Source organism: Sminthopsis crassicaudata, chromosome 3 (genome assembly GCF_048593235.1).
Source record: "Sminthopsis crassicaudata isolate SCR6 chromosome 3, ASM4859323v1, whole genome shotgun sequence".
NCBI lineage: Eukaryota > Metazoa > Chordata > Mammalia > Dasyuromorphia > Dasyuridae > Sminthopsis > Sminthopsis crassicaudata.
The window spans coordinates 623,352,119-623,368,953 of record NC_133619.1 but is presented as its reverse complement, the minus strand read 5'-3'; the positions used below and the strand labels follow the sequence as shown (position 1 = coordinate 623,368,953).

General features: G+C 33.4%; 1 protein-coding gene across 6 annotated transcripts in view; it reads right to left on the bottom strand.

Annotated features, from left to right (window-relative positions):
• The window catches only part of RERE (arginine-glutamic acid dipeptide repeats), a 528,280-nt gene that overhangs the window by 212,409 nt on the left and 299,036 nt on the right, over nt 1–16,835 (bottom strand). For all 6 annotated transcript variants that reach the window (XM_074307767.1, XM_074307772.1, XM_074307773.1 and 3 more), the window contains 2 exons: nt 13,617–13,713; nt 1,079–1,183 (listed from right to left, as the gene is read on the bottom strand). In XM_074307767.1, coding sequence (XP_074163868.1) covers nt 1,079–1,183; nt 13,617–13,713 — 202 coding nt within the window. The remainder of the gene's footprint in view (nt 1–1,078; nt 1,184–13,616; nt 13,714–16,835) is intronic.

Here is a 16,835-nt window from a genome sequence, read left to right as displayed (position 1 = left end):
AAGTAAGATTTTTCCTTTTAGTAATCTCAGTGGGGGGGGGGGGGGGGGGGGGAGAGGAAATGCACACAAAAACAAATTGAGCAAAAATGAAATCAGTATTAATGCTGACAAAATATCTTATCTTGCTTAGATTAAATATTAATTTAATATTGCTCATTAGAAATATTAAACAGAATTTATTAAATAGAAAATAATGCTTAAAGAACTAAGTCAAACTCCATCAAATCAATCTCAACCATTCTCTTTCTATGGATATTTATCTAATATAGAGATCTTCACTGTTATGCACTTAAACTATAAAAATAGTCTCCCAATAAGTGCCTCATTGTGCCATTCTAATTAATTTGTTTCACAATTCACAGATAAATATTTATCCACATTTGCTGAAATCTTTACTCTACTTTACTCAGTGGTCCTACACTCTAGGAAAAGTCCAATTGGCATTCCAGACCTTCCATAATCAAGAACAGCCCTTGTTTTTAAGCTTTATCAAAGAGTACATTCATATGAACTTTGTCCTACATAGACTCAAATCAAAAAATACCAAAGTAAAAGATTTTGGGTCACATTATTCTTCTTGCTAATGTATTTCAATGTCACTTAAGAATTTATTAATCTGACCTAAATTAGATCCCAAACATACCTTTAAAAGGGTTAGAACTGATGAAAACATACAAATTCATCAGTACAAAGAAGCTGATGAGCTCCTGAAAACACTACCACAAGAAATAAAGCTATTCCCTGCATTGACAGGAAAGGAATAAAGTTTCACTGCAGAGCCTCATTTAAGACAATATATTGTTGATTCTAACTCAAAATAAAAAAGTTGTTTTAAATACCACCTTTGTAGTGTATAATTTTTCTGTACCTTGTATACTCTTTACTGTCTTATTCATTAGGTATAGCCAAACAAATATCAGAATCTGTTCCCTTCCCCATTCTTAGTATCACATTTCATCCTTAGCAATGAGCCACTAGCTTCTCACATAAACTTCAATTGTAGTGGCAATGTATATTTAAAGAATACTGATCTAAATCTGAATAAGTTGGTTTAAAAAGGAAAAGTGAATTTACTTACCTTGTCTCTGGATTGTAGCCCAAAATATAGAAAAATGAATCCACACGAGCTTTAAACTCTCTGGCGGCAAATATATCAGAAAAATGGGAGATATTACACTTCCCTCTGAAAATTAAGAAGAAAAAAAAAGATATCACATAAATTGTTGTTAAAAAAAATTACAAATCAAAATCATGCTAATCTCCATAATCTACTTCAGAATAAAGTAAAAAAAAATAAACAAACAAAAAATAAACCTATAACCAACCCTTCTCCCTAATTACATCCTAACACATCTAACAGGCATATTGAGAGTCCAGAGTATTAAAAAAGGATGTCAGAGGTCATCCTAAAAGAGCAGCCTGAGGGGCAGAAGAGACTTGCCCAAAGTCAAGGGAGGACTAGGAGAGAATGGTCCAGCTGTCAGACTGGCTCTAATGCTCAATGAGCACTCATGAGGGTTTAGGAAAATCAACTTGAAAGTTTAAAGGAAAATTGAATGGAGTGGAGGAGACTTCAAAGATAGATTAAAAAAAAAAAAAAAAAAAAAAGATTAGAAGTGTGAATTAAGAGTGAAAATACAAAGAGGACACCATAGTTGTGAGTATGAATGACTGGGGGATAGTGATAGCTTTGACAATAACAGGGTTAAATTAATAAGAAGGGAAGGTTTTGGACAGATGGAGTTTAAAATGTCTACAATAATGATATCACTAACCCTGAATATTGAATCAGAAAAAGAAAAATGAATATTATCTATGCTATATTATAATAATTGCATATTTTATTTTTATTTATTTTTAAACATTTCCAAATAACATTTTAAACAGGATTGAGTTCATGAATTTGAAATCTCTGGGTGGACATCTGGTTCCAAGTCTTCAGGGAGTTAGAAATGTAAGACTAAAGATCAGAAGAGATGATACAGTGAGATAGATCACACAGATGATAATTTAATTCATGGAATCTCATGAGATCAACCAACAAAATAATATAACAGAAAAAAAAGGGGGGGACAAGAACAGATATTCCCTTTTAGTGGACATGTCCTATATTGAGATGCAGGAAAAAAAGATTAAGAGGAAAGCAAGGAGAAAGTAGTAGCCTGACAACTTAGAATGAGACTATCAAGGAGAAAAGGGTACTCAATAGGGTCAAAGGCTGCAAAGAACTGAGAAAAGGACATTAGATGTGGTAATTAAGAGACTGAAAAGAGGAGTTGTAGTTGAATGATAAAGTCAGAAGCCAGAATGTAGAGAGGTAAGATGAGAATGGGTAAACAAATTGAAGGCTTCTGGTATTGATAGGGTTGTAAAGTGGTTAGCCAAAAAAAGGAAAAAGGTGATAGAAGTAACAGAATGATCAAGGGAGTTTTGTTGAGCATGGGGGAGTCATAGGCATTAAGGATGCAGTGAGTAAAGGGGAAACAATTGAATAATGATGTGAGAGTAGAGATGATGAAGGGTGTCATATGCTGAAGAGAAGGATGAGTTTGCAAGTGAAAGAGGGCTTTCTTAGCAATGAGAAAGGAAGCCTGTTGATGTGAAAGGGGGATGAGGGGTGAAAGAGGCAGTGGCATTTTTGTTTTAACAAATTTGAGGTGGATCCAATCACATTGTTTTGTAATTTTCTACAGATTAATTTAACAACTTCTTGCCACATCTACTAGGCCCTAATTTTTTTCCCTTATACCAAGAGTTTTTGATTTTTTTGTCTTTGTCATGAATCTGTTTTGGCTATCTACTAAAGTCTCTGTACCTCTTTTCAGAATTATGTTTTTAAATTAAGAAAATTAAATATATAGGATTGAAAAAAGAAAGTAAAAAGAATACAAACAGTTTTAGGGTGATAAGCTGGGAAAGAACTAAGGATTAAAGGATTAGCAGTAATGATAAAAATGCAAGTCAAAAGGAAAGATGAAATAGAAACATACTACAATCAAATACAGAAATTTTACAATTAATGGAGAGATATGTAGAACACTTATAAGTAACAGAAAGATGAAAGGTATGACCATTTCTAAGTATAGTTGTAAAGAAGCAGGTCATGAAAAATGAGTAAACTGAGGAACTGGGAAGTAAAACAGAAGAGAGATAGAGCAAGATAAGATGAGATAGAGATAGAGAAATGGAGAATTCTCCTATTATGAAAGTGGATGTTTAGGAGAAAATTAAGATTAAAGTTCACTGAGGAAGGCCCCAAAGACACTGAAAGAGGAGGGCTAAAAACAGCTATAAAAACTAAGATGGGTTCATAAGATCCTGATTGGGTAATGCTCAAAAGAGAAGAACTTACTGAATTGATGAAATGGCAGTGGTTACCAAGAAATCTCAAATTTTTCATCTTGAATAATGAATGAATGGAACAAGTGCAAATGTAATCAGTACTGGGCAGGGAGTATGTATTTACAAGAAAGAATCTGGACTAACAAGCCTTAAGATGACAGGAGGGGGAAACAAAGAGTTTTAAGACAAATGTAACTTTGTTGTCTGTAAAGAAATTATTCTAATGACCAGCAGGATGAATACAGAGGGGCTTGGAGAGACTTACATGAACTGATGCCAAGTGAAATGAACAGAACCAGGACATCATTATACACTTCAACAATACTACATGAGGATCAATTCTGATGCAAATGGCTATCTTCAACAATGAGAGGATCCAAATCAATCCCAACTGATAAGTAATGGACATAATCAGCTACACCAGTGAAAGAATACTGGGAAATGAGTGTGGACCACAATATAGCATTTATACTCTTTCTGTTATTGTCTGCTTGCATTTTTGTTTTTCTTCCCAGGTTAACCTTCTTTCTAAACCTGATTTTTCTTCTGCAGCAAGATAACTCTATAAATATGTATACATATATTGTATTTAACATGCATGGGACTGCCTGCCATCTAGGGGAGAGGTGGGGGAAGGAGGTGAAAAGTTGAAACAGAAGTTTTTGCAAGGGTCAATGTTGAAAAATTACCCATGCATATGCTCTGTCAATAAAAAGCTATAATAAAATGAGAGAAAAAAATTTCTCTCATATATATACATACACACATTTATATAATTTCAAGATTATTTTTATTAGTATAGCTTTTTATTGACAAAACATATGCATGAGTAATTTTTCCAACACTGACCCTTGCAAAACCTTTTGTTCCAAACTTTTCCTCCCTTCCCCTCATCCCCTCACCCAGATGGCAGATAGTCCAATATATATTAAATATGTTAAAATATATGTTAAATTCAATATATGTATACATATTTATATAATTACCTTGCAGGACAAGAAAATCATATCTAGAAAGAAAGAAAGAAAAAACATGACAAGGAAAAAAAAATGCAAGCAAACAGTAATAGAAAGAGTGAAAATGCTATGCTGTGGTCCACACTCAGTTCCCACAGTCTTCTCTCTGAGGTTATAAGGCTCTCTTCATCACCGAACAATTGGAACTGGTTTGAATCATCTCATTGTTGAGGAGACCCAGGCCCATCAGAATTGATCATCATATAGTCTTGTTGTTGCTGCGTATAATGATCTTCTGGTTCTGCTCATTTCACTTAGTATCAGTTCATGTAAGTCTCTCCAGGCTTTTCTGAAATCATCCTCCTAGCTGTTTCTTATAGAACAATAATATTCCATGACATTCAAATACCATAATTTATTTAGTCATTCTCCAATTGATGAGCATCCATTCATTTTCCAGTTTCTAGCCACTACAAAAAGGGCTGCCACAAATATTTTTGCATATGTGGATCCCTTTCCCTCCTTTAAGGTCTCTTTGGGATATAAGCCTAGCAGTAACACTGCTGGGTCAAAGGGTATGCACAGTTTTAAGCATAGTTCAAACTGCTCTCCAGAATGGTTGGATTCATTCACAGTTCCACCAACAATGTATCAGTGTCCCAATTTACCTTTTCCTGCCATCTTAGCCAATATGAATGGTATCTCAGAGTTGTCTTAATTTGCATTCCTCTAATCAATAGTGATTTAGAGCACCTTTTCATATGACTAGAAATAATTTCAATTTTTTGATCTGAAAATTGTTCATTTACCAATTGGAGAATGGCTTGATTTCTTATGAGTCAATTCTCTATATATTTTGGAAATGAGACCTTTATCAGAACCTTTGAATGTAAAAATGTTTTCCCAGTTTACTGCTTCCCTTCTAAACTTGTCTGCATTCATTTTGTTTGTACAAACACTTTTTAACTTAATATAATCAAAATAATCTATTTTGTGATCAATAATGATCTCTAATTCTTCTTTGTTCACAAATTCCTTCCTCCTTCACAGGTCTGAGAGGTAAACTATCCTATGTTCTTCTAATTTATTTATAATATATCAAGATAATATAATATCAAAGAAATGATTCTAGAAAGCATAGCAAAAAAGGTGGTAGCTTTTAGAGTGGGATAGTGGAGAGGTGGGAGGGGAACGTTTGATTAAAGTCTGGATCCACATGGGAAAAAGGGAACAAGAATGAAGTACAGGACGAGGATGTATGCTGATGGAAGTGGATTTCTTCAACATAGAGAAGAGCTAATCCAATTCCAATTGATTAATGATGGAGAGAACCAACTATATCCAGAAAAGGAACACTGGGAAATGAATGTAAACTGTTATTTTTACCTTCTGAATCCAATTCTTCCTGTGCAACAAAAAATTTGGTTCTACACACATATATTGTATCTAGAATATACTGTAATATATTTAACATATATAAGACTGCTTGCCATCTGGGGGAGGGGGTTGAGGGAGGAAGGGAAAAAATCTGAATAGAAGTAAGTGCAAGGAATAATGTTGTAAAAAATTACCCATGCATATGTACTGTCAAAAAAATGTTATAATTATAAAATAAAATTAAAAAAAAAAAAAAAAAAAAAAAAAGAATGAAGTACAGGATTGCAGTTAGTTTAAATATAAACTATATATAAAATGTGCTTGTGTATAATTCAATTCTTTTTTTATTAGAATGGGACAGGAATTCCATAATGAAATTGGTGAGGAATAAGGGTACCTAAGAAGAGATTAGGCAGGAATGGGTGAGGTTCAGTTCTTCAAAGTTGCTGTTCAGGTGAAGGAATTCACTAAACCCTGGGGCTAAGGTAAAAAGCTTTATTCTTAATCTTCTCTTGGTGGATTTATCATTCTCAAAAGAGAAGTGATCAGTAGAGTCATTTTAGACTCATTGCATGAGTCTAAGAGAAGCCTCAAATAAATGTGAAATCTTGCTGGGGGTTGTGACTTCCCCCAAGAAAGCTTATCTTGCTCTGAGAGGATGCAAAACCATGCAGGACCATTTGGGTTTGTAGATAAAAGGAGACATTTTTAAAATTGATTTTACATAATTTTACAGGGCTCACTCAGGACATACAGAGTTTTACTCTCATCAAAACAATATTTAACTTATCATTCATAACACTAAAGGATTAAATATGGTGCTCAGCACACTGCACTGGAGTTTTTTTTTTCCTAAATAAATCATGTGATTTAATATCTTAAACTGATACTTTTTCTTATAGTCAAGTAAATAATGAAAAATTATTTCTAATTATGGCCTAATAATCTTCTCATCCACAAAAAATGCGAACACTAAAAATAAATTCAATTTAGGAAGTCAACAAACCTGAAAGCAAGACAGGATGGCAAACAAGACAGTACAGGCAAACGAAAACCCTTCATGTTTTTAATAATACATTTTTATTAACAAAAGGATGGGCAATACATTCTTATCTTCTGGTCACTATATTGGGTTTTACCCATATTTAGAATGGGCCCTTCTTTGCCTTTCAGAACGGACTTCATTCAAGACTCTACTCTCTAAGCTGCCTTTCTTATCCACACAGGTAACAAATCTTTTCCCTAAAAATTAATTTGGATAATTATGTATTATTGTTGTATTTATTTATATAATTGGTATGTCCTTTGTTAGAACATAAATCTCTTGACTGAGGGGTTGCTTTTGCTTCTCCTTTCATCTGTAGTTGTCAGCACAGGGCAAGGCACATAGGATTGAATGTTGAGAAGATTGTTGACTGAATAAAAACAAAAATCTTTTGCCTTCAATGCTGCGAAAGATAATTTTTTTTTAAAGCTGTAATAAAAATTTTTTTTCTTCCTCCTTTAACTTTAGAAACTGACAAAAATATAAAAAATGTACCCACAAAAACAAATTTTTAAAAATTCACTTTTATAAAAGTAATGCCCCAATTGAAACATATAAATGTTTCAATTCATACAATGATTAGATGCTTAGAACTCAGTAATCACTGTACTAAGTCAAAGAATATCATACATGATGATGAGGGTCTTAGCTATGGGATTACATTATCATTATCATCATATAATATGTACTTACTTAAATGTCTGAATTTATGGATGATTACTGAGACAGACAGGCAATGGACAAACATTTATAAAGCATTTATTATATGGCCAGGACCTGTGCAAGCCCTTAGCTCCTCTTGGACCTAACAGTGTAATTAGGTATGAGGGCAACATATAATCAATCAGTCCACCAACTAACATTTATTAAGAACCTTCTATGTGCTAATCACTATGCCAAGTCCATGGATGCACTTAAACATATGAATAAATTAATGAATAGACAAACTCAAAACAGTCCTTGCCCACAAGAAGCTCGGATATAACAGGGACCAATTTTATACAAACAGACTATAAAAACAGACTACAGAAGAGAAGGGGCCATATAGGAGAGATATTAAGTGGAAAGAAAGGAAAGATTTGAAAACAGACTAGATGGGGAAGAAAGAATGAAAACAAGAAAAAAGTTAAGGAAGATGCCTGGGTTGTTAAGCCTCAGTGACTATGAGGGTGATGTACCCTCAACAGTAATGGAGAAATAATAGGGAATCAGGAGAATGGTTCATAACTTAATGCTAATCATTGCTAGATGAGTGGCCTTTGAAAAAATCAGCAACTCTCTTTCAATTTGCACATTACAAAATGAAGATTAAAAATACTGGCAATCCATTTCACAGAGTTGACTAAAAGAAGTTGGTAAATGAAAAACAAAGAAATATACCTTGTCACAAATATTATCAAACACTAAATTTTGACTTGCAGAAGGCACTAAATACATATGTACATTAAAAAACTATCAACTCACATTATTAAAAGGCAATTAATCTTACTATACAAATAACTCTGATGATTCTCAAATCCACCTATCCTGCCCTAATTCTACTGACCTCCACTTTTGGAGGTCTTTAAAACCTCTCAACAATTTGTCTATTAGATATCTTACATTAAACATGTATAAAATAAAATTCATGTCCTTCCCCCAAACTCTCCCTCTCATTCTATCTTTCCAGTCCCTCTGGCTCACAACCATGTAGTGTTCTCTCACCAGCTCTCATCACCCATGTTCAAATTGTTGCCAAGGCCTGTCAATTCCACCATCATCTTTCTCCTTTCTCTCCTCTGACAGGATCACCAGCCAGATACAAGCCCTCTCCAACTTCCAACCAGATTACTACTATTACCTGAGAGTAGATCAGCCTATCTCAAATCCCTCCCGACTTCAGCCCATCCCCTAGTCAGACACTAACAAGATTTTCCTAAAATTCAGGTGCCATCTTGCCACTCCCTTTACTAATTAAACTATTATTATCTCATTTATCACTTCCTTCCACAATCAAATACAAAATTACTCTATTCAAAGAACTTCAAAAACTCTTCCCTCTGGTCTTTCCAATTTTCATACAATTAGCTCCCCAACACAGACCCTTCAATTCTCAGCATCACTGGCCTCTCATTCAACAAATGCAACCCACTATCTTTTAGCTCCACGTATTTTCCGGGTGGCTAATAAGTATGAAATGATTTGCTTCCTCTCTACCTCCTTGCTTGTATGGCTTCCCTTAAGTTCCAAGTATATTCAGTCTTTTCTAGGAAATCTTTCCCAGCCCTTTGAAATTCTGGCAAGTTCCCCCAGTTAAGAAAGTCTTATTTATCCCTTATATGGAATGTCTGTAAAAAGCTTTTGTCTTTGGTTTCCCCTATGGTCAGTTCCTTTGGGGATTACCTTTTGTCCCTTTTTATGGACAGCTCAGCAAATGGCAAGCAGCAGGTGCTTAACAAATATTTATTGACTGATCTCTTCTCTTCACTCTTCCATTCTTTCCTTTAGTATAATCAGAACCTGTCAAAGTGACAATAGATCTCAAGCAAGGAGGCTTAGAGACCATTTAGCTCATACCTCTAATTTTACAGACAAGGCTCAGAGGTGTGAAATGATTTGCCCAAAGCCACAAGGGAGGAGGCATCAAGAGAGATTTGCAAATAATAGGGGATTAATGTTGTTAATTTTCTCAGAGGATCAATGACCTCTTAATTGGGTGATCCCTTGAGTTGCTACTTAAGGCAAAGTTGCCCAGTGATTTCCTTTGCCTCTTTAGTCCAGAATCAGCAAAGTCCTGTGGCAAAATAAAGGTCAGGACCACAGGATGATCCATGTCTTGGTCAATGTCTGACCACAGTGTTTACTTCAGGTGCTTGAATGGACATTGAACAAATTCTTCTCATCTGCTTATTTCTTCAGAGGAAATCTCCACTTGCACTGGGTGAAGAATCCCCTAATTAATGAATGGCTTCGTAGCCATATGGCTATACTCAATCTGGTTTAGCTCATATGCCAAGATGGTTTATTAAGGTGTGGCCAGTGCACATGCTACAGCTTCTTGAAGACACAGGTGAGAACTGAGATAAAAAACCAAAGATAAATAAGTTATAAACATATAGAGTGACATTATAGAATAAGGCAGCAAGCTCCCATCTCAAAAGATTATTAGCATCCAGAATCTCACTCTCAATAAGAAAGGAGAAAATTTGACTGAGGGCTGCTGTTCTTTCAATCCTTGATCTATTATCCTATGATTAAACCCATATTTTTCAGCGGCTTTTCAAAATTGTGTCTCTATTGACCACTAGAAACAGATAATGAAGTTCTACGGTTCCATATTTGTGTATATATACATATACATACATATATACATATATATATATATATATATATACACACATACACATATGTACTATGGTTATGTACATATTCTCTCTCTCTCCTCTCTCTTCCTCCCTTCCCTCCCTCCCTCTTTAGTTCTTGACAGTCTGTAAGTTCTAAGGAAACAAGGAACTGTTTCACCAATAGTTGTTTTCTGCTTTTGAATCCTGAGATTATGGGGAGGAAGTAGGATGGTTACATAAATGAGCACTAGCTCCAGAGTCAAAGGATCAAAGTTCATATTTTCCTGATGACTCTTAATATCTATCTGACTATGTGCGAGCTATGTATTCTACTTAGATCTCAAATCAAGAAAAGGAGAGAGTTGAGTCTAGTCCACTTTTAAACATTGAATCTATGATTATTATATGCACATAAAATCCTGTGACAGAAAAATGTAGAAGAGAATTGGCTCTAGATTTAGAATCATGACCTAAATTCAAATTGATTGTACTGTATGAATGACAGTAGCCAACTCACACAAATTCCCTAAATTCCTCATTTATAAAATGAAGGTGTTGACCTAGTTGGTAATCTAAAATGTTTGTCATTAATACATCTAAGATCCTGTGATGATAATAACAACAGAATATCATCATTCTAAGGAATCCGAAGAAATGAGAATTAACTCCAAAGCTAAGAAAAATTTTGGCAAGAAGTATAAGGGCAATTGTCCTGCCAATGAAATTAATTTGATAAAAATTCATGTGATAGTTCCATGTCTAGCTAGTAACTGAAAGGATTCTTTTTTTGGGGGGTGGGGGGTTAAGTGACTTGCCCAGGGTCACACAGCTAGGAAATGTTAAGTGTCTGAGACCAGATTTAAATTCAGGTCCTCCTGAATTCAAGGCTGGTGCTCTATCCACTGCGCCACCTAGCTGCCCTTTTGAAAGGATTCTTTTTAGAGGTAGTTATACCTTACCATTTCATAGGACTAAATGATGTGAAAAGTCAAGGTAAACCCACTCCAACAATAACAAGATTATAACTAACTACTTTATTACTGGATAAGTCGCATAACTTCTCTAAATATCAAATCTCTCATTTATAAATTGAGGACAATAAAGACATTTATATTGGTACCATGTTATAAAGATTTAATTAAATACTTTATAAAAAATGCCTTATAAATCATCAGTTTCTAAGGAAAAGCAGTCATTATTAGCTGTGATAGTCAGAATACTTGGATGGGCTCCTGGCTTTGAGAGTAACTATTGATACTTTTAAACCTAGTTAGCTTCACTTTACTTACCTAAGACAGCTGAGAAGGGTTGTATAAACAATAAATTCTTACTGAAATCTAAACTATTCGAATTTCTACATGGAAACAGCTTGGTGGCACAGTAAACAAAGCACTGGAGTCAGAAAGATCCTAGTTCAAATCCAGCCTCAGACACTCACTAGCTGTGTGATAACAGGCAAATCACTTTGTCTTACACTGGAGAAGAAAATGGCAAAACACTCAAGTATCTTTGCCAAGGAAATCACATATAAGGTGAGAAAGAACTGGACATGACTTAACCAATAAAATTATATTTTACTAATATTCAACAGCATATGAGAGGCCTTAATAGGTTAGCCTCTGTGACACTACCATCAGCAATAACATTTTACAATTGATAATAGCAGTAGAAATTGAAGAAATTAAAAAATTATTAATCTACAGGCCAAACTATTCTTAGTTAGCACTTCTAGAAAAAAATGATTTTCCTGTGGAACCAAGATTACCAAATGCTTCAAGTAAGAAAGTTAATCCACTAAAATCCCACTCTAACATGTCATTATGACCTGGTAGAACCTGGAGCTCTTAAAAAATATCCGAATGGACCCCAAATTCTGACATTTTCTCCAAAGTAAAGAAGTTTCCAGTATGATCTTGCAATAAATTGAAGGAATAGTACTGAAGAAGCCAGAAGGTATTTACTTTTTTTGTGATGACAGCAATAAGATGACTTTACTAAAGATTAAAATAATTCTTAACTAAGATTAAAAAGCTGCACCACTCAATTAAAACAAAAAGTCTTCCCAGGAACACATTAAATCAAATAACTAATCATTTTAGAGCCACATTTTGTTGGAAATAGCCATTAGCAATTGTATTTTATTTTAACAACAAAAATATCTTTAAAAATTAAAAAAAAAAAAAAAAAAATCTCCCCTAAAATGGCCAAAAAATCTTCAACACAAAATTCACTATCAATAACAACAAAATTCAAACTGTCCAATCAAGCTCCTGCTCAAGAATGTGGAACTCAAACATTGATTTGAAAGCTCTAGCTAGAAGCAAAGTGAAGGGAGAAGGAAGAATCATGTTAAATTCTTCAACCAATTTGCCTGGGCAAACTATATTAAAATCAGACTGAAATGTTTCAATATAATCAGACCAATTACACTTGTAAAAGTATTAGAAATGAAGTAAAAATTACCCAGAAGAGTGAAGGATAAAATGATCATAAAATGCAGATTAAATATTAATTTTAAATGCTTGCAAATCAAAGATTTTTATGATCTCCAAACACTGGCCTTATCACATAACATACATTTACTTCAAGAAACATCTAAACTAACCAAACCATTTCATGATGGAGATTGGGGTAGAAAAGGTGAAGTGAAGGAAATGGAAAGGAAGGAAAAGAGAAAGAAAGAAAGGGATAGTGAGTGAAAGAAAAGCAGGTTGTACATATTTGATTTCTATGCCACAGTTAGTTTGAAAACAGCTCAGTCAATTCAATTAAATTTCTCATTAACTTCTATCTTTTCCCATTTGTAAACTGTATGTTAGAAATTACTTTTATTAATCCATAAAAAGCACTCGAGTGTGGATGGACTATCAAAAATTTCTAAAAAACAAAATTTTCTAAATTTATCTGAAGCCTTCTAAGTCCAAGGAAAGGCTCTCTTCCCTAAACTCAATATTTCCCGCTCCCTCCCACATTAAAAATTAATGCTAATTTGTCTTGTAGTAAGAACCTTCATTTAAATGTCTTTAAGTGAGAAAAATATTCTCTAGATGCCTTCAGTCAAACATCATCTAAACATCTGTATTGGAGATATTATTCCATCCATATATAGTAATATCCATTCCACTGTTGATAATCTAAAGGCAGCAATGGCCCAAAACATAAATTCTTTCATTATTGGAGAGAAAAAAATTATCTACCTCCTTCCACTACAAAGTACAAAGCATGTTATTTAAATACAAAATCTACCAGAATAAGTTTTTTTTTCCTCTTCTGTTGATCATAACACAAATGATTTCTACAAATTGTTAATGGTTCATATATTGGCCTCAGATTCAGAACTTAATAAATTTAACTGAGCTAACATTTTAAAGAAAATTTTAGATTACAGAAGATGAAAAAAAGAGGGGGGAAAAAAGGGAGGAGAATTTGGATTTAGAAGGGAAAATGGGCCTCTCAAAGTTGAAATGCAACAATCGCTTGCACATTTTTGGAAGATAGCAAGGTAGACAATGTTTTTCATTGTACTAAATGTCTTTTAGTTTATGAAACTTTCATCTAAACTCTGCCACTTACCGAAGGGCAGCAGCATGGTAAGTGTCAACATAATCGGAAATGAAGAGCTCTCGATTCTTGATAACTGGGTCTGTAATGACAAGTTCTCGTCCAGAATCTGTTAGAAAAAGGACATAAGATAGGCGTTCTTTAAATATCCATCTTTCCTAAACCAATCACCTTAATTTCTGTTCCAATTTACCAGTATTAAAAAAAAAAAAAAAAAAAACACTGATAATTCCCAAATTTATTTTGAACAAATATTAAGATAATATGGTGACTTAAATGGGGTGGGCATCAAGATCCAGGACTTCAGTAATATGAGAAACCCATAAGGTGGAAAGTTCTTTCACCAAATGAAAATGGACAACTCAAGTAATATATGGTGAAACAGAGTTGCCAGTATTCTTAGAAATGTATCCTACTTTACAAAGAAAGAATCAATCAATCAATTAATTAATTAACAGAAGAATAAGAAAGTACTCAGTAAGCACTTACAATTGGATAAGCACAGGAGATAATAAAAAACAAAACAAAACAAAAACAAGCTAAACCTGGCAATAAAATATAGGATACAAAAAAATAAAATAAAATAAAATAAAAACAAACTTCCCAGGTAGCCCTTAGGAGAAATCTTTTTCTCTAAAAATGTCAAGGCATGCTAAGTAGAGCCATGAAAATCTAAAATGGCAAATTCTTTACCGAAATACAACCTAAGGGATTGACTCGAAGGAGTTGAACTCAGGTATTCCCAATTCCAAAGTTGGTCCCTTTATACATTCACATCAATAATGCCATATACATTCACATGGTGATTTATGGCAATAGTAATTCAATTCACCAAATTTAAGAAGTGCCATCTATGTGAAAAATCCTATGCTAACAATTGGAAAAACAAAAACAAAACTTTTTACAATCCTTGTCCTTACATTCCATTATGGGGTTACAGTATGTAAAAAAGTAAATCTAAAGAGCATATAAAACAATAGCTAATGTAGGGGAGGAAGAAAAAGAGGTCAAGAAAAGTTGGAAGAAGCAGATGAGCCATGCTCTGAAGAAAGCTTAAAGTTGTAAAGCCAACAGTAAGTAGAAGGAGAGTATCCTGGGAGGAAAAAATGCTAGTTGGACACTAAAGCAGGCAGAGAAATAGATAGTTGGACTGCATGACAAAGACAATCAACTAGTTTCCAAGTCAGTCCAACTTGAATGGAAAATATATCAAGAGGAATAATGTAAAGCTGAAAATGGTGATTTAAGGTATAATATAGGAAGCATTAAATGTCAGGCAGAATAGTTTATGTTTTATCCTAAAGGCAAAGGAAAAAAAAAAAAAGAAAAAGTGTGACAAAATTACTGAAAATTAACATAAATCCTCAGAGTGGGACAAAACCATCAATGCCAAAAAATAAAGCAATTATTTATCTGTCTGGTTTGTTTCTGACAAGCTACTTTAATGTGATTAAAAAGAGTCAGTTCATCATTCCCAAGCCAAGGAGTCATTGAGCCTCATTTAGACAACAGCTGCATCTGATAAATGAAATCTGTCCAAAAAGCCCACAAGCTCACCTTACTGATGTTAATTTTTTATCTATCTGCTAAAAGTTCATACCCTATTTTCTATTGCAACTTCTTTGGAATGGGTAACCAACCAAAATGTAACAGAATCTCTTGGCTAATTCTGCCCATCATACTTCTTACTTACAAAAGATTCATGTTTAGAAATAGTTTTTTGGCCATCTGCATCCAGAAACAAAACTATGGAGACTGAATGCAGTTTGAGACATACTATTTTCATCCTTTTTGCTGTTGCTGTTTGCATTTTTTTTTCCCATTTGTTCTGATTTTTCTTTTACAACATGACTAGAAAGAAAATATGCTTAGAATGATTATACACAACCTATATCAGTCTGCTTGCTGTCTTGGGGAGAGAAAGGTAAAAGAAGAAAGTAAAAAAAAATTTTGGAAGTCAAAATTTTACAAAAGTCACTGTTGATAACCATCTTTATATGTAATTGGAAAAATAAAATACCATTGAAATTTTTAAAGAAACATGTTTTTCTGCTCTTCTCCATGCACATTTTTCCTTGCTTTACTAAATACTTTCCCCCATATTGCTACAAAATTTCATATGCAGTTCCTCAAAAATATCCTTTCTAAGTGCTCCTCACTACTGATATGCTATTCAAAGTAAAAGTATGATCATCCACAGTTACCTCCTAAAAACCCAAATTTCTAAAAGAAACTTGAACCAAAGGCTGGGAAAATGCTCTGATAACAAAGGAATTGAGAAAAAAAAAAAGTCAGAACAAGTATACTCTAATAGTATCTAAATATAGATGTTAAAAATTACTCATATATTTGCAAATTTTATCCTTTTTTAGTAAACTAAGAAACATTTTTAAAACTATAGACACAGTTCTGAATAAATGATTACAATCAAACTGCAAATAATGAGAAGTTGTATCTTTCTATGATTTGAACACTTCATGACTCAAAGAAAAATCTAAGATGAGATGTCATGTTTCTTCTAAATTTCATTTTAATTCCTACATGATAAACTTAGATACAGACACATATGACAGTGAAGCTGCAAAACCAACTGCAAAGGTAGATAATGGAAAGTTTAAAGTTCCATTTTTTACAAAAATACTAAATGGAAGCTTTGTTAGCAACATTGAAATAACATTAAATATGGACAAATTTTATTATGTACAGGAAGAAACAAGAAAACTTAAAAAAACAAGTATAATTCTCATAAAATACACTTAAACTTAAATAAATATAAATAAATAAAATTAAATATAAATAAATAAAATTCTCATAAAATACACTTAAACACTTCATTATTGTGATCTGAGAGAAAAATCTATATTAACAAAAATTATTTTAGTAGTAAGGTTCCAAATAAAAGTTAGTAGTTATTTAAAACAATAATGCATTTTCAGTTGCGATTAATATAAATCAATGAACCCACAGCAGGAAATAGATTTGATAGCTGTTTTTTCATAATATTGGGAATGGGAGCAAAAGAAGCAAAAGTAACAAAATATAATCCTATAAGGTTTACAATCTTGATTATAGGTCATATATCGTGGAGGGGAGAGGGGGCGCCAAGATTTTTTAAGTATAAAACTGGTATAAAAATGAAAAGTTTCAGTCAGATGAGGAAACCTCCTCAGAATCTGCATTGTAACTGGTATCTTGTGCACTGACAAATTAAGTAGTTTCTCCAAGGCCATA